This window comes from Castor canadensis, chromosome X (assembly GCF_047511655.1).
Source record: "Castor canadensis chromosome X, mCasCan1.hap1v2, whole genome shotgun sequence".
Classification (NCBI taxonomy): Eukaryota; Metazoa; Chordata; class Mammalia; order Rodentia; family Castoridae; genus Castor; species Castor canadensis.
In genome coordinates, this window is record NC_133405.1 from 130,521,696 (window position 1) to 130,541,321 (window position 19,626).

Here is a 19,626-nt window from a genome sequence, read left to right on the forward strand (position 1 = left end):
GGTCTTGCTACATAGCCAAGACTGGCCTGGAACTCACTACGTAGCCCAGGTTGACCCTCAAACTTGCAATCCTCCTGCCTGGGCCTCCCAAGTCTGGCATTACAGCTGTGCACTATCACACCAGTTCCATTTCCATATTCCTATAATGAGAACAGCATTTATTTTTGGAATACTATAAGTATCAATAATATAATAGCCATATAAGTTTGTGAGGAAGATCAGATACAAAAGTCCCCTAAATTGTTCCCTCAATGATTATCCCCTAAATGATTTGCATTTTAGTACAAAAATGGGAAGTCACTAGAGAAATTTGTGGCACACTTAGCTTTATTGAAATTGAACAAATGCTTTTTTAAAATAACCCCTTTGACAGCACATGTAAAATTTAATTATTTCGTTATATTTTTACAGGTTGTCTTTTATTTGAGTAAGCAAAAATACGTCTTTTTTTTAATACTTAAAACATGTAGCCAGGATTCAAACCACGTAGCTCTGGTACCAAAAAGGCAACAGGTTATGAAAATCACAGTACAATTTTAAAATTGTTTAAGTTAATCAAGGATATTTTAAACAATATTCACTGGTATTGACAATAGAAATCATAGGTTAGTTGACATTAAGATAGTAGTTAAATCTACAATGAGAGCAGAAATGAGAGTTCAAGCTAATCTGAGCTACACCATTCAGGACACACTGTTTCTATAAATACTGTGGCTGAGTGGCTGCAATGACTAAGTCACACTTGGGCACTTAAAGTTACACATAAATATAGCCAAAGTGAAAAAATATATAGTGTGCTAACTTGGATCTAAAATAAAATGGGCATTTGTTTTTAAGAGGATATACTATCAAATCAATTACATAATACACAAGTTAAACCCCAAAATTACATCTACAAAAGAAAGCTAATATTAAGGTGCACAACTACACAGACAGTAGAGTAGAAATCTGTTCTTTGTCATCAGTGTTAATTTTTGTTGTTGTTGTTTTCTGGATAAGTAGAAATAAGTTACAACCCACAAAAGGATTTCTTGGGTGAAACACTAATTATGGACATTGTTAAGAACATAGCTTAAGAAGCTTCTTTTAAAAATGAGGCAGCATTTTCCTGAAAAAGTTTGGTCCTCATTTCACTATAGACTAGTCACTATGGTCAGATGGTAAGCATTTTCTCTGACTCTGTCTATGGCTCTGTCTCTCTCTCTCTCTCTTTCTCTCTGTGTGCGTGTGTGTGTGTGTATGTTGTGTATGTTTTAAGCTAACTTTTCAGTGCCAGAATTAGTCAAATCCAAACCAAAAGATAATCAGCCCTCAAGTACTTGGCCCTGCATATCATATGTCTGTTTGATGCATCATATGAAAGTACAATGCTGAAGACTATGGATGGAATTTATGCTCATGTGATTTTGCAACACCTTAATTTTGTGCAAACATTGCCCATGTAACTTGTCTTTTATTTTTTCATGTAGGTGCCAGGAACCCCACCCCTGTGATGCTCCCTCCCCCTCCCTTAATCTTCTTTGTCAAAGTGATATAAAGACAATTTTACTGTGTATTTACAAGCACAACACTTAGTCAAGAAGGTCCCAGGGTCTATAGGGCACATCTATTTCTTGTGGACATCTTCATGCCGAATGATCTTGTATGTGATCCAGTAAAATATGTTGAAAATGAGGAAGGCCAAGGGGAAGGCAGCTCGAGATATTGTGTCAATCCTTTTTGCCCGGTCCACAAACTTCTTCTTGATGGCATCAGCATCTTTTGGGGGTTGAGGAAGTGGGTTGGCAGGTGTGGCCTTGACAGCTGTTCCATCTTTCACTTGGAGGCAGTGACCCATCCCATAGCCACTGAAATTAAAACGACTTTCACGAGTAACATCTTCTTCCTAGGAGAAGAAACACAGAAAGCACAGATTGGTTGTCAGTCAAGTTTGATGGAAGATGATTACAATTCTTCAGAAGTACAAGGATAAATCTCTTTCAAGAGAACCTTATTATTCATGGAATGGATACAACTTATTAATGTTCAAGTTGAGAAATTAAGGGTATAAATAATGACTCTGTGGTAATTTTAATTAATTAAATAAAAGTACTATACTTTTTTCAGTACTGACTTTCCCCAAATCTAGTTTTTGAATCCATAGATTTGAATAGATTGTTTTAAAGCCAGTTCTCTGAACTCCAAAATTATACTTTAAATTTATGAAGAGGACCATTAATTCACTTGTTCATTCATTGATTCTTTTTTGCAAGACACATTTACTGAGGCCCTACTTCATGCCTGGTCCTGCCTTAGGAAGCTTTAGTATCATGGTCCATTCTCAGCCCAGTTCCTTCATTGACATTGGCTGTAATATTAATGGTAGATCTTAGATGAACTCCTTAAATGTACACCTATTTCCCCTCTGGCCTTTTAGTTCATCTCAGTTACATAGCAGAGATTAAATATTGTTTGGTGTGAATATTTCTACTATGAATAATTTTTCCAGTGTTGATTTTTATCATTCACTTTTGGTTAGTGGGTCATCTTTGCCAAATCAAACATGTGCCATTTTAGCTGATGTCATTGATATTTTGTGTTGATTATGTCTACATGAATTAGACAAAAGACTGGAGAATTGTGTTTATTCCTTGGTGTAAAGAACAAAGAGAGACAAATGTATGGAATCTGGATGTGTGGTTGAGTGAAAAAAGGGGGTCAGTTGGTGGGGTGGAAAATGTGGGATGGACTGAAATGACCTACTAAATACAAATTCAGCTCTAAATATCCATTGATTGAATTATTTTCCTTTATAACAAGCTTATTACCTTGCACAATACTATCCAACTGTTTGCTGCACTCTTTATCTTGCCAGATAATAATAATAGTTATATTTTCCCCAATATAAGATAACTTAATATTAGTTTTATTTCATCAATGTTAACTGTATATTAGTAGTGCCTTCAGCCACATATAAAAAAACAAACAAAATGGAGACATATGAGTGCAAGCTCAAATTGTAACCTAAATGGAGTGGGAAGGAAATATTTGTACCTTGTGTACTCATTAAAATGAGTTTTGTTAAGGTCAACAGAAGTTCCCAGGATAGGTAAGGAAAGTGAGAAGAGATATTTCAGTTAATTATACTTCATTGGATGCAAAATTGAGAATGAGAGAGAACATGGTTTGATGAGAAGTACCAGGACTTCAGAATGGTTGCAGTAGATTACAATATATGAGCACCCACAGACCACTAAAGAACCCAGAAAAAACAGATTGGCTTCCATGTGACACACTTAGCTAGATTAGTACCCAAGTGCCATTTCCCTTGATGGGAGTTACATGCAGCCTAAAAACGAAGAAGAGAGTTCAATGGAGTCCTTGGGGCCCTTCGTTTACAGACCTTGCCCACTGTGATATGGTACCTCTGGTGAGGTCAGCCTTAAGCATAGCTGAACATTGTATTGCAACCTGGCAATGAATTGGAATTTGAGCTGGAGAGGGAGCAGGTGTGAATAATTTTCAAACACTCCATGTCACCTTTTGCCATGTATATCAGGTGAGAAAACAGAAAGCTCATTTACTTGATACACTAGTAGTTATTAATGAATACATCTAGTGCTACCAATAAAAGACATTAATTATAATCTTGAATTGATCCATTTAAAATGACAAAAATCAGCCAAAGCTCTTTTAAAAAGTAACTATGAAACTGCTACTTTCTAAAGCCATCCCTTCAATCCCTTTATGCTTGATTGTCCTATGTAAGTTGGTTCAAAATCCTGTCTCATTTTTTAATAAAATGTAATGAAGAAATTTTCATTTAGCAATTAGCAATTAATTGTTGAGTGTTGACTCTATGGCAAGCATTGTGGTAGTTTATGGGAAGGCTCTGCCTGCATGGAGCTTTCAGAACCAGTGGAAGAGGCTAACTTAAAGGCATTGTCATATAAGGAGACTGGCAAAGAATATTCCTCCTGACATCTGAGTATTTCCGTGTGCACAGCTATATAAACTCAATAATGAACACTTAAATTGGACTCAGATTCAAATATAAATCTGATTCCTATTCCTTAAAATGTGAATGATGTATTTTATGCATGCAAAGTTTTCAAATAAGTGAAGTTCTAAAGATGTAGAATAAACATATGTTAATGCTTATAGTGTCATCATAACCATCGGAAGCCTTATTCAGTACATAGCAAGAAAGGAAGCATACAGATCATTAGGAAGAAGGGACTTGTTAGTCACACGGGTTATAGATGATAACCTTGGACTTTCTAACTACTATTAATTGGTAGTTAGATCTCAGTCAATGTGTAAGGAAAGTAGGAATGGTGTTTGTTTAGCATAGAGGATACAGTCTGAGAATTTGAATTCTTGGGTCCTAGGTTTGGCTCTGAGACTTATAAACCATTTTAACCTCAGGCAAGCTACTTATTCTTCCCAGACCTTATGCCAAAAATGTCAAGGATACCCTAGAGCTGTGGGTCTCAGCTTTGGCAGCTGAAAAACTTTTTAAAATATGTGTATGCCTGCCTTTCCTCCAAGCCCCTTTCAGACCAGTTGAATCAGAATCTCTGGAAATGAGAATAGAATGTATACTTTTTAAAATTTCAGTGATTCTAATGTAAAAGGTTTGAAGCCAGTGGCCTTGGTGAGTTCCAATGCCCATCTCTAAAATGTACAACCTGTTCTATATTATTAAGTCTAAAAGTTCTTTTCAAATGGAAAGGACCCCTCAAAATATATTTCACTTTCTCTGCCTAAATGTATTGTTCGTTTCTCTTTCCACATCTGTAGAATCCCACCAATTGCTATTTTCACATATAAAAACACTTGGAAACTCATGATTAGGCATATAGTTCACTGCTAGAGTGAGATAATATTCTTTTAAATTCTTGAGTCCCTAAAGAAATAGGGTAGTTAGCTAGTAACCTGTTTTGAGCACATAAAACAAAAAGAAAGCTAACTATATGCACCCATGTTTCTTTTCAGCCTGACTCATTCATTTAATTTCTGTAGCCTTTCCCCACATTCTGTGAATGGACAGTTGAAGAGATTGACTCATTCAGTTAACTAGCAGGGGTAGAGGATGCCAGGTTAGAATAGCATTATTTTGTACATTGTCATGCAAACTATGGGTACCCACTATTTGCTGAATAATGAACAAAATGGTATTTTAAGAGGGTTTTTCCTATGCTTGAAAATACTTTTCTCATTCATTCAACAGTATTTCAAATTATGCTTCTGAGCATAGTTACAGTTAAGTCAATTCTTTAAAATTCTCCATAACAAAATAAATCTGTTGTAGGTAGAAATTATCCACTTAATTCTTCATATGAAGGAGACGTGAATGTTAGTTTAAGGGTCTTCTTATTTACCATTATGACTCATTCAATGCCTTTTAAATATAAAAGCTTAAATTACCCACGTCAAAGGGTATGGTTTTGATTTTGAAAACACAACTGCAACCAATTTGAATATTTTGTGTTACATTGAATGACTACTTGCCTTTATAGCAGGTTCAGAATAAAATGTTGTGTCAGTGTAGCAAGATTCCTATCTGAGGGCAAAATGGAGATTAATTGACTCATAGGTAAACTAAAGCTAAAATAAAAAACAATCTGTAGGCATGGTTTAGTCACGCCTATTTACAGGGAGAGTCAGGTCCTGCCATTAAGCAAAGAATTGTAGACAGATACTCTCCAGTTTTCTAATTAGCTCGGAACCCAGTAAATTGTTGCTGCTGATCCACCATCTTTAGTAACTGAGCAGTAAACATCCCTAGCTGAACCTCTTTTACTATATACTGATTAAACTCCTACAGGAAATGACTCATTTGGTCACAGTTTCAACATGTGAAATTTCTATATTTCACTATGATCTGACCTTGAATTCTGTCTGCTGTAGGAAGCACTGTCATGGCACTCTGTAGTTCATTTGTGGTTTATTATTTAGTTTTATTTATTTTATGTATCCATCTTACTAAAAAATATACTCATTCTTGTGTTTGGAATAACGCTTTTCTAAATGTGAAGTTGAACCTAAAGCTCACAAGAATTCTTTTGTAGTGAATTCACTGTTTTTTTTTCTTTATTCATTTATTCATATGTGCATATGGGCCATTTTTCCCCCTACCCCCCACCTGTGAATTCATTGTTATAAGAAAATAATTTCAGTATAATTAAAGAACATGATACTTATAAAAGAAATGATTTTAATGGATCTCTGACTTTTCTCTTATGCCTTAGAGAGGAGAAAATAAAAGATTTCTAAATGCAGGGCTAGAAGATACTTCTTTCCATCCCATATTCCACCCAGATTCTTTGATTGGATCAGTCTTTCTCCTGTGAGAACAGGAAATTGCTCAGTTGGAACTAAAGGTTGTAGTGGGCTTCAATCAATGCAAGAACATAATGGAGTCTGCAGCCCTCTTTAGGAAACAGTGTGAGTCCAAACAAAGTGGGTTTTCAGTGAAAAAGTCCCTCAAGGAAATGATGGCTGTGTAATACGTAATCATAAACCTGGCTCTTTCTGTCACCTGGATGTGGCAAGAGGTTGGGCATGGGAAATTTTCCTCAATTCTTGGGGCCTCAATTTCTTCCTCCATACCATAGGGCCTTGAGAATTAATGTGACTAATAAATAGATATCATTTATTGATTATGACTATGTAGCCTGCACTTAAAACCAGTTAGTCCCATTACAAAGCCAGTCCTGAAAATCATGTTTCCTAGGGAAACAGGCCAAAAGAAGTTATGTGGTTTTGCAAAGTTACATCATTAATAATTGTTGAAACTGAGATTCAAGTCTAAGTCTTTCTGATTACAAAATTGCATGATTCCAAAAACCCTAGAAGTTTTTCATCTTTGTTAGTTTTTGCCTCTATAAGATCCCAAATGGCTTCCTTTCAAGATTTTTTATTATCATATTATTGTTGTATTGGGGGTACATTGTGATATTCACAAAAGTTCTTACAATATATTATAGTTGAATTCACCTCATCCATCATTCTCCTTTATGCATCCTTCCCCCATTCCTGGAATAGTTTCAACAGGTCTCATTTTTCCATTTTCATACTAGCATTTGAATGAAAAATATGACTGAGCTTTGCAAAACAAAGGTGAAATGAATAAAAGCAAATATAACCCCTGGTTGCTTAATGACATGTGCCAAAATGAATTAAAACTACCAGTGTCATTCTGGGCAGATAATGAAAGGCAATTTTTCCACAAGAAAATTATATCAATGAATCATCTCTTGTTCAATAGAGGATATTGATATCATTGTTTTTTGGGTTTTTTTTTTTTGAGATTAGGGTCTCACTATGTAGCTCAGACTAGTCTTAAACTCTCTATGTATTCTAGGCTAGCTTCAAACTCATGATTCCCCTGCATCAGCCTCCAGACTGCTGGGATTTCAGGCATGCACCACTACACTGGGCTCTAGAAAGGCTTATATTTAAATGGCAAATAATAATAGTATATATTTATGGAGCATAATATGATGTTTTGATATATGACTCATTGTGTTAGGTTTAAATCAAGCTAATTAACATATCCATCACCTCACATGTTTGTCATTTGTTGTAGTAAAAACATTTCAATTTTTAGCAACTTTAAAATATATAATACATTATTATTAACTATAGTCATCATCTTATGCAATAAATCTCTAAAATGTATTCTTCCTGTCAATATGAAATGGGGCTTATCTTGAAAAGGTTTGTGGGCATGACTGCTGTGGAATGAAATGAATTATAAATTGGTATAAGAGAAGCCTCCATCAGTTAAGGGACTTGTATCTACTCAGATTGAAGACAACAAAGACAGTATAGAATGAAAAGAAGTGTTTAAAACCCTAATCATTCATGGTCAGGAAATAGACTAAAAGAGTTCCTTAGTTGTAAACAAGTGCCACTTCTTATGAAGAAAAAGAGATGATTCAACTAGCAAGATAAGGGCCCAAAGAGCAGGGCTGAACCCCAACTCCAAGGGATGGCTCCCAGTCATGCCTACATGGACCTTTCCAGATTTTAGAATTCCTACTAACCAGTGATTGCAATGTCTCCTGTTTCTCCTATTTATTTACTTATTGTACTGGGATTTAAAATTTTAAAAATTTTTACATATCTGCAAGTATAAAATTTATTAAAACGAGCATCTAGTTGAATGAGATAAACATAAAATAGATACTAGCAATAATTATTTAGAGTAAGTTTACTAGCTGGTATTTTTTTAATTTACTTATGTAGCTAGCTGGCTAATTACTAAGCTAGGACTTAGGACTCATCATTACCTAAAGAAAATCCCTGAACTCCATAGCACACACTTGAGCTCCTTTGCTTCTACTACTTAAATCTCATATTTAGCCCATCTCCTGCCCTTGTTAAAACCTGAAAAGAGGCACAATAAAATTTTCACAATTTATTGAGCAAGTAGTGATTCATGAATTGGGAGGCTCCAAACTGGAAGTGGTTTGGCACTGTGCTGGGAGAACATAGGGAAAGACTTTTACAGGACAAAAACATAAGTAAAGCCAAAAAAATTTTTTTGCTTGGTTACAGTAATATGCAATCTTTCTTACCTAGAGAAGATTTAATTTCTTATTCATTTGAGCCTCTACGACCTCTTAATTCACTAAAATACTGAGTTTAACTTGTTTGGTTACTATTTAAGCTACTTGGGCTGTGTTGAAACTCTTCAGGTGGAATTGCTGAGAACACAAGAAGTATTCACTATTCTAGGACGTGTGTTTTGCTGAATCAAGTGGCTAGACAAAACTGCTAAAGGTAATAAAGGAATTTATAAAATGTTTATAAAAGGAGAAGAATAGAGAAATTAGGTGGCTGTAAGAATTGAGAGAGAACATATATACTTACTGAAGAACTCTAATATTAAATTTTAGGTATGTATTGACAATGTGATTTTTCTTCCTCACTAAATCTTTAGTAAAATATTTATTTTTGAAGCTTTGTGAAGTTTCATGGGTTTGGAAGAGTACATGCTAACATGGTTCAAGGAAGAAAAAAGATTGCCAATAAAGATTGCTCCACCATCTGCTCATCTCTTGCTGCTAGCTTGTGAGTTGCTCTAGGGACAACTTCTTTGTAGCTGATGCCTGCAAAAGGTGCTGGGGGTTGTAAATAAAGATCCTACATGTCTTTAACCTACTTAAACAATGAAATCATCCTTTGCATTAATATTGTGAGCTGAACTTACAAATGCATTTATAATACCCTTTTAAAAGGAACAAAGATTCTGAAAGTAACAATGTACCTAAATCAGATTTTTAAAAAACCAGAAATGTCTGCTGCTGGGATTTGAATTCAAGGCTTCGTGCTTGCTAGGCAGGTGCTCTACCTCTTGAACCATGCCTCTAGTCCTTTGTGCTGTGGTTATTTTGGAGATAAGGTCTCACTTTAAGCTCAGGCCCACATGCATTGTGATTCTCTTTTGAACTTCCCACCATCACTGGGATGACAGGCATACAACCCCACTCCCAGATTTCTTCTGTTAAGATGGGGTCTTGCAAACCTTTTTTGCCCAGGCTGACCTGGAACTGCCATTCTCCTGATCTCAGCCTCCCACATAGTTTGGGATGATAGGTCCATGTCACTATGCCCAGCTATTGGTTGAGATGGGATCTGGGTAATTTTTGCCTAGGATTGGCCTCAAACTGTTATCCCCCCAATCTCATCTTCTCAAGTAGGTAGAATTATAGGCATGAGCTACCAGTGTCCAGCTTGTTTTCTCTATTTTTTGAATTGAAACATCTGTAGCAATTATCCTATGCCTGTTTCCATAGTATCTGTTGCATAAGTAGGGTAGATACCTTGTCTCTTTTAATTCCTAGGATTTCATGCTGAACTTTACCCAAAATACTTAAGCTGAGGTGCCTCATCTGACTTAAATGATGAGTTCTCACATTTTGAGCTACACTGTAGTTCAATGTATGAAATCAGTTTCACCCATGGAAGCCTTTTAAAAACCATCAATTATTTCTCCTTATCAAAAAAAATGACAATTTAAAAAACAGCTTTCTAGTTTACTGATCTCGTAGATGTGCATTTAACCTTTCTTTGGGAGTGGAGGTGAGTACGTTTTTCATGTAGGAGAGAAGTAAATTGTTGTGGAAAGTAGGTGAACTGTGGCACACTGGATTTGTCAAAGATGGACTCTACCATATATATCTTTCATCCACATATTTTTTACAATGTGGCTTTTTTCTTGAGGTAGTAGGGATTGAATTTAGGGCCTTGTACTTGCTAGGCAAGTGCTCTACCATTTGAACCATGCCCCCAGTTCAAAAACCACTTTTTTTCTTTTTCTTTTTGTGGTACTGGGTGTTACCTCGCACTTGCTAGGTAAGCGCATTACCCCTTGAGCCACACTCTTAGTCCTCAATGTGACTTTGAAGCTACTCCTACTGAGAGCTGATGGCCTATGACCCCACACTTTGAATCTAGACAGGCTTGTGACTTGCTTGTAACTAAAAGAAGGCAGTGGAAAAAAATTTTTCAAATTAATGTTTATTTCATCTGAGTTATTTAAAAAAAAGAATGCAGTGGAAGGACACTGTATGACCTCCAAAGCAAGTCCATAAAAGCTGATGTAGCTTTTGCCATGTTCACTGGTCCACTTGTGCTTGGAGTCCTGAGCCACCTCATAAAAAATTTCCACCATCGTGAGGTTGCCATGCTGGGAGGAAGCCAAGCCACATGTAAAGGTCATATGTTGACACTTTAATTAACTGTCCTAGTCTTAGCATTCTACTGAACAAGGTTACAGATGACTAACTCCTGTTGTCAAGTAACCATCAGCCTTTGAATTTTCCCATCTTAGACCTTAGACATAACATAGCAGACAAGTCATCCTCACTCAGCCCTTTCCAAATTCCTGGCCCTAATAAGATGTTGGTTGTTTTGTGCCACTAAGGGTGAAGTGATTTATTATACACAGTAAGTGGAGCAGGCTATTTGAGTCATCATTGTGCCACATTTTGCACTTTCAATAGCTAAGTATCCAGATCTAGAATTCCCAGAATACAGTAAAATAAGAAATATTACAACTGTATAGAATTGAACATGTTCCTGAGTGAATACTGGCTTTTCAGATTTAAAAGTTGAAGTAAAAATGCCAATCTAAATATATTGTTAGTAAGAAAAAAAAAACTGCTCTGTAAGCTGTGTTAGGTAATCTGGCCAGTGGTCCTCTCTGAAATTAGCTACCCATATCTTCTCTTAGCCATCTGGGATACAGTATCACTGCCTAAGACTCCAATATATATCTTGCTATAGGAATCATATTACCAAAGAACTAGCAGCACTGTAATGTAATGTGCTATTGATAGGGAATGTAACTCCTGTTTGAAAAATAAACATCTTGACTTCACCTCAGTAATAATGCAGCAGCAGGGGACCAATGTCATACTTGATGACATTCTCAGAGGCACCAGTTCAGAGAATCTCATTTATTCATCAGCCAATCTCTTCTCTGTTATAAAACCAACCACAGGTGTGCTTCCTTTCTGAGTAAATATTTGAATCTTATAAATGAAATGAATTAGTAGGAAATGCCTTTGATATTAGATTCAGAACTGAGTATCCATATCCAATATACACTCAATAAATCCTTAATAAGTCCTTATTGATTGCTGGTGGATTTTTTAACTTTATAGGAGGATTTTTCCAGTAGCTAGTAAACCTAAGCTTACTTATCTTCTGATTTTGCCCATACAAAGTGATTTATACTCAACCTTTTCTATAACAACTGCATTCCATAGTGTTAAATGTACTTATAACTAGTACAAAATAATCTAAACTAAAAAGTAAAAATATACACACATAAGTATTAACACAAGCTTATAGAAAGATAATGATTTCAAAATGATATAAATGAAAAGTGAGACTCTGTACCTTATTAAAGTTATCAGCAAGGGGTTAAACTTTGTATGGCAGTGTCTATAAGATTTAAGTCTGGGTAGGGAATTTAATATCCACTTTTTGATTATTTTATTTAGTGAAGAAAATGGCAAAAGACAAAAAAAGAGTGAAATGGCAAGAAGTGTCTCTTGGATATGTCTGACCCTTTTTGTCTTTCCTTGATCCACTGAAAGCTTCTCGGTACCTAGGTTCTCCTCTTGGAGGGGTCCTGGTCACACTGAATCCATTTATCAGTCTATTCTATTATCAGTCCTTAGCACTGGAAGCACAATGATGAATCACATCCATACTTAAAACTTTGGTCACCTTGGGTTTTTTTTGAAGGGTCATAGATAACTAAATAGGGTATAATATAAAAAATTCATGTGTTTATATAAGAGAGAGAGAGAGAGAGAGAGAGAGAGAGAGAGAGAGAGAGAGAGAGTTGGAGAGTTGGAGGGTTCAGATGAGATTGAAGTCTCCAGAATTAGTAAGGGTATCAATGGTAATATAGCTGAGATATACGTGGGAATATGCTAATTATTATCTATGATCCCCCTAATCTGAAAAAGACTGTAGCTACCTATCAACTTTTGTGATTCACTTCCAAGTTTTCTTCTTATTGTTATTATTATTTTAAAAGTTTGTTTCCCCTTCTAAGGAATAGGTAGGTGGTCAAAGACTGGATTTTTATAGCTAATTTTCATTCAACAGAGTGAATGTGGCAAATGTGGCAAATTCATCTCTGTATCCTTATTTGCTAATATATTGTTTGTCCACAAAAAATTACCCAATAACTGTGTTTCAAATGATCTTGGTTCTAGAAAGGACTGAAAAAAAGTAGTGCTTCCTGCGGGTGGAAGGGGGATGGCAACTACCCCTAGGCTAATATTTTTCTCTTTACCAATCACAGTCATTTCTACATGGTCTGGATCAATCTTCTTCCCCAAAGAATTTCCATCCCATTCTTCTCACTTCTGAGTAAATCTCCTGGATATCACAGAGTAGAGGAAAACACTGGGCTAGAAGCCAAACATTTTCTACCTTGTAGATTTGTGAATTTTGGACAGTGCCTCAACATTTTTGTTCATCTGCTTCTCATCATTAAAAGGAGATTGGAAATTTAGCCATTTTCTTAGTTTGTGAATGTAAGACTGTAATACTGGTTAGTTTATCTCCTTGAGACTAATCTCTAGCAGTTGATACATTTAAGACTTTCCTTCTGAACCAGGGAATAGGCAGCGTGCAAATAAGGATCTTAATGTTTTCTTCCAATCCCTACCCTGTATCTTCTACCAGGGTCGCCTTCGTGTGCGTGCATACTATGTCGCTGCACAGAGACCAGTGCTTAGAAGGGTCTTGTGCTTGGTGCTCTGCCACAGCCATCATTAAATCCATAAAAATTCTTGAGAAAGGCCTCTACATTCTTTTTCTTGGGTTTCCCAAATTATGAATGCAACTCTCTTTTCTAACATAGTAGAATTGATGCTTTTGGCTTACTTCTTCATTCCCAGGATTAATGTTTTTCAACAGTTTCCTATCTCCTAATGACCACTTTTGGTAACTTTCAAGAACCTCCACGTCCTGCCTTATACCTACCTTTCTCATTGGGTTTCATGATCATTGGCTTTGTTAACTGTTTCCCTTTGCATAGAAACCTTTTTTCACGTAGCGAATTCCTTAAATGTCCTTCAAGATTCAACTTTGCCATCATTCCATTTCTGATGCTTTTTCCCAACCTCTGAGCCTGGGCCATGGGTTTCTCCATAGCTTCTGTAGCAACTGGTACATGTCTCCATAACAGAACTTACTGTATTTTATTAAAACCAGCTATTTACACATCAGTCTCTTTCATGTAACTCTCAGTCTCACATATCCTGATAGTCTACAAAAAATGTTTACATTTGCCAGCTATCTCCTAGAAAAGCAAAGTTGAACCCTGAGAACCAGTGAGATAGTCATATATGTGCACATGAAGGAACTACATTTTCTAGCCTCCTTTGCACCTATGTGATTCCATGCAGCATATCAAATATCAGGAATCAAATAAATTCAAGATTCAAGGCAAAATCTAGTCACTTCTGCTACCTCCAATGCTACATGGTAGGTTGAGCCACCCCATAGTGGCTCATCAAAATCATACCCACCAGAATTTTTGAAATAGTCCTCTAACATGGCCCCCTGGCTTCTAGACCCTCCATCCCAATACTAATGTTTATCCTCAACATAAAAACGAGAGGGATCCTGTTAACATGTGAGTCAAGTTGGGTCTTCTTCAGCTCAAAACCCTCCAGTAGCTCTCACTTCACAGATTCTTTTAATGTTCCGTTTAGCTCCAAGACCTCAACCCCTGCTGCTCTCTCTAGCCCAGAGGTCAGCAGACAATTTCCATAAATATTTAGATAGATAGATAGATACATACATACATACATAGATACATAGATAATAGCTCAATGGTAAATTTTTTAGACTTCATAGACTATGGAATCTTTGAAGTTCATATCCTTTTGATGTATATTTTTTAATATAATTTCCTATAGTAAGATATACACTTCACTGTAATTTGGACCACATCTCACCTATAGCACCATATTTTATGTTTAATCATTTGGATTTCTGATCAAAATCTATAAAGCAGAAATGTTTTCACTTAATGTCAGCTGTAGTCAACTGTAGTCAGAGAAATCGATAACAAAGTTGTGATGTTTCAATTCCTCAAGAGAATTGAAAGAGTGTAGATATGCCTTGCATATGGAAATTCCTTCCTAGTAGTTTTGTCAATTCTTCTCTAGCTAGAGTGCTGAAAAAGTATGCTAAATTTGAAGAAGCATGAAGGTGAACATCTTCCATTTGGAGTGTGAGCTGTTCAATGACTAACATCTTTTCTATTTGTTCTGGGGACTAAGTGAAATATGAATGTTGAGAACAGAGGGAACAGGAGATCAAGGGAAGAACGTGATGCTAAACTCAGTAGCAATAGCATCCATAACAACACCACTTGCAATAGCATTAATGACAAATCACACCAAGTGTTTGCTTGCTTTCTAACTTGGATGACCCTGATGGCCAAATTCTACAGGCAACCTCTCTCTCCCTCTCTCTCTTTCTCTCTCTCTCCCTTTCTGTTTCTTGATGTCAACATGATTACTGTGCAGGATTATCTTTCATTTACCTTGCACCAACTTCTGTGGAATCACCTGTCTAAAGCTGAGAAGAATTCTCCTAACTGGTTTTGGGTTAGAGTTTGCCATGAGTGGAATTTAGGGGATTTGGAAGGTGGAAGGTAAGTAGAGGCTTACCTTATTGGAAGTCAGTGGGGTCAAATAAGGTTGCTTTGTTAGACACTGTTATTCCAGACCTCTGTGGGCACCTACTTTGTGATCCCACTTTGGTGGCTAGATATTTTGGCTTCTCAAGATTTTCTTGTGAACATCTTCTCTTCTAGGCAGAGCTTCAGGTTAGTCTCATCTTTTGACTGTTGCCTTTTAGACCTTCATTCCTCTGATCACTGTTACATTCATATAAACAATAATTACTCTAGCAAACCCCTTATTTTAGTACAACTTTTAGTGTCTCTGTTTTCCTAACTAAACCCAGATAGATACAGGTATTTGGGTACTCCAGACTTTCAACTACTAAATACTATTTTAATGCACATTCCATAGTTTTCTTCAATTAAGATTTATTGAGCCTTATAATGTACCAAGCATTGGAAAGAAACAAGGGTAAAAGAGATAAAGAAAAAAATAATAGTGCCGTGTTTTAAAAAGCCTGATATACACAAATGGTTACAGTATAATGTAATATGTGCTATGGTAAAGGCACAGGTCACCAGGCACTGTATTAGAGTAGTTAAAGGAAAGTTAGATGGCATTCTTCCTGTAATAATATCACAGAATGCACTGCTTATGAAAGATATACATAAATACTATGGATTTATAGTATTTATAAATACTATACAGAAAAGCAACCTGTGTAAAAGCAGTCTCATTTTCACTGAACCTGTTTTTTAGTACAACTGCAGAGCAGCTCAAATGCTGTGCCTGTGCCATTTGGCCAGGACTTATGTCTTTTAATCATCCTGCATCTTAATCAGGGAGGCTTTGTTGCAAAGCACAGAAAAGCATTCATGGTAGTTTTAATAAATTGGGAGGATGTCTTTAAGGAATCCCTTTAGGAAAATTATTATAAGATAATCTCATGAGACTCCAGGGATAAAGAAGCAGTGCCCTGAAAAGGTGTGAAGACTTAGTTCTGGAGCCAGAATTCCTGGTTTCAAATCTTGGCTCTGCCTGTAACCAGTGTGGTTGCTGAGTAAGTTACTCAAACCTCTATGTGCTTCAGTTCTGTCTGCAGTAAAATGAAGACAGTGGCATCTTCCTAACAGGATTTTTGAGAGGATTCCATGAGATAATGCACTTTAAGTGTTTACAACAGCACTTGATAGTATGTGCTTAATAAATATTAGCATGATATTGATATTGATGGTAGCATAAGCAGAGTTACCCAGCTCAGGAACTCCAATGAGCAAATCATCAAATGAAATTATTCTAAATATCTCAGGGCTGTTATTCTCTACTATTTCTGCTTTTCCCCACTAACTTCCTTTACTTATTCATCTTCCAACCAGGCCACACCAGCCTTAATCCTGTGGGAACCTGTTCAACTCGAGTCCTTACTATCATCTAATTAGAGTGTCAGAACCTCTGCATTCAAATTCTTGAAAGAGAGAATGTCATTGATATTCCAATTTATAGACTATTTTCTGTAAGTCATTGGATGGGAAAAGGGATAGGGTCATGAGATACAAACAGGACAAATTGAGGGTAGGCAAAGGGTAAAGGAATGCTTCCAGAGTGGTGAATATTCCTGAAGTACACCACATGAGGAATAGTAGAAGGAAGAAGAAAGGCTGGCCTTGAGATGAGCCTGGATTATATGACAGATATTTTCTAGAGTGAAGTGATTTATGAATTCAAGTTCACATTTATACTAAGGACTCCAAGAGGGCTAAACAGAAATAATTGGTTGACATTATGAGGAGACAGAATCCAACTCAATATTAGGACGAACCTTTAACAACTCTATGATTGAATATAGAACATATCACCTTGGAAGTTCATGAATTCCTTATTGCTAATTATAGTCAAGTGTTAGTTTTTGAAGCCCTAGAGACTCCGAGCAGTAATAACAATTTTCCAAATAATTGCTTCTTCTCTTCCCTTCCACTGCTCAGTATCTACTGGAAGGAGCTTAGAAGAAAGGGAGTCCGTGATGTTGGCTCAAAGTTTGGTGACTTGATTGTTTCTGTAGGGAGCTCAATGAACTCAAGAACTGAGAACTTGATCAACAAGACCAGATCTGTGTTTTGTCTCGCCCTCAATGCCTTTCTATCAACTTGGAAGAGACAGGTTAAATTCATGCTGCAGTCACCCAGGTGTGTCTTGGAGAAATGTTAGGAGATTTTGAGCAGAAGGGCAATGAGTCATGTCCTGACGGGGTAGACATCTGTGGGCCATCACTTCATTGCTTTCCACAGCTGTAGAACAAACACGTTTCTCTGGGTGAAAAAAAAAAAAAAAACCTCATAAACCTATTTTCTCTGGCTAATCTTATTTCCTTCTGAATTTGCATGATCCCATTAAGCTAGCTTTTCTCTAATGAGTATGGACTGTAGATTCTGTTTTAAAATGAGCAGTTACTGAAACAGGTGAACACTGTAAACCATCAGGAGGCACTTCCCTATTGCTTCTACCAAGGACATTCGAAGCAGTAGAGTGAACCAGAAATATAATCTAGGCTCCATTTTTCTGGCTTATTATTTAGTTTTGCAGTTCATTTGTGTCCCAGCTTCCTTCCATCTTCCCTGCAACTTTTTTTGTTCATTAGTACTTCGGCTATACTTTCTTGTAAGTACCTCTTGCAAGAAAAACAAAATGGAAAATAATGGATATAATTTAAGATTTTTGATAAGAGTATCTGTACTGTATTTCCAAGATCTCCCCTTTTCTCTGCTTCATTACTATGGTTACCAGATTTAAGACTTCAAAGAGAAAACCTGTCTAAAGGTCCAGAGGAAAGATTGATTGCAGTAAACACAGAAGACAGAGATTGATCACAATGTGAAAATAACACCAGTGTCTGTTGATCTAATTGTTGACCAACTGTGTTTCTAGTTAAGAAAGTGTGCATGAAGGTATGTTCTTGGGAGTCACCTCACTTTTCTTTGCAAAGATATCAATGCAATGACAAAGAGGAACCCTTATATTGGTTTGGTTCTAAGAAGATATATTTTCATAGAAAATGGACTTAACTCCTGGGTTGGTGTCATTTTTTTTTCTCCTCAGATGTGTTCCTTGTAGTAAGGCAATTGTGCCCAGTGAAGGGTGACACAACTTGATACTGAAGACACATGTTACTTAGTGATGAGCTCACTAGGTCATTGGCATAACCTCAGATAGGGTGTGAATGTGGACTAGTAAAGACAAGGATGAAGGGCTTAGTGAGTCTCAGTGATGTGCAATGGTCATGTAAGAAGCGCCTACTGTTCCTGTCATCATAGAAACCAAATAAGGACCTTTGCCATTAGATCTGTGACTGGCTTTTAAGAATACCTGAGAAGGTTTAACCCAAAGAAATTCAGGTGTATTTGGTTACCTGACCTGATCCACCCTGAAAGCACTGACTTTCAAAGTGTTTTTGTTATGAACTACTTCATGATCATACTAGCATGTAGAATTAAGACAATCAAACTAATAGAATGGCAGTTGCCAGAAGTGGTAGAAGGGGAAATGGGAAAATGTTGTTGGTCAAAGGGTACAAAGTTTCGTTTACACCAAATGAATAACTTGTGGGTGGTCTAATGTACAGCAATGTAACCATAGCTTTAAATAGTATATTGTATAATTGAAATTTGCTGAGAGTAGATTTTAAGTATTCTCACCCCAAAAAAGAAACAAAATTGCAACTACGTGAAGAGGTGGATATGTTAATTAGTGTGATCATGGCACTTATTTCATAATGTATACATATATCAAATCATCAAGGTGTATTCCTTGAAGAAATGTAATTTTGTCAATTACACCTCAATAAAGCTGGAAAAAAGCATAGACAACAGTGTAATGATGCTTACAAAACACACACACACAAACCCTTTTCCTATGACTCCGAATTTTCCATTACTAGCAAAGACACATACTTACACACACTCCCCCCCACATTAATACATCTAACAGAACCAAAAATTTAAACAAGTGATATTTTTCCAAACTACGATGCACTCTGATATTTTCTATTCTTTCTCCTACTTTTTATTTTTTCATAAATGAAGCCACTTAACTGACTTCAAGACCCCCAAGTCAATCACACTCCACAATTTAAAAAGTACTTCATTAAGTGGTCATGATTGATTTTTTTGCTTTAGTCTTCATTGATTAAATATTTATTGAGCATCCACCATATGATAGGAATGTGCTAATCACTGGGAAATCTCAATGAGAGGCTTCCGAATGCCTAGTAGAGTCCTGATGAAGAGCAAAGAGTCAAATGTTCTGTCTAAAGTCATTGCAACTGTCACTCATCATGCTCAAGAAGACACTGGTATTTCACAAGAGTCTGAAAATCTGCCGACTATGTGCTAGGTATTGTGCAGGCTCTGAGACTTTCTACTGAGTCCTAAACCATGGATACACAGATTTTGCTCCTTTTTTCTATTTTTGTTTT

The 19,626-nt window shown here is 36.4% G+C and overlaps 1 protein-coding gene across 4 annotated transcripts in view; it reads right to left on the bottom strand.

The window, feature by feature from the left end:
- Positions 1-318: 318 nt before the first annotated feature.
- The window catches only part of Glra2 (glycine receptor alpha 2), a 191,054-nt gene continuing 171,746 nt past the window's right edge, over positions 319-19,626 (bottom strand). For all 4 annotated transcript variants that reach the window (XM_074062805.1, XM_074062804.1, XM_074062806.1 and 1 more), the window contains one exon: positions 319-1,885. In XM_074062805.1, coding sequence (XP_073918906.1) covers positions 1,607-1,885 — 279 coding nt within the window. In that variant the 3' untranslated portion in view covers positions 319-1,606. The remainder of the gene's footprint in view (positions 1,886-19,626) is intronic.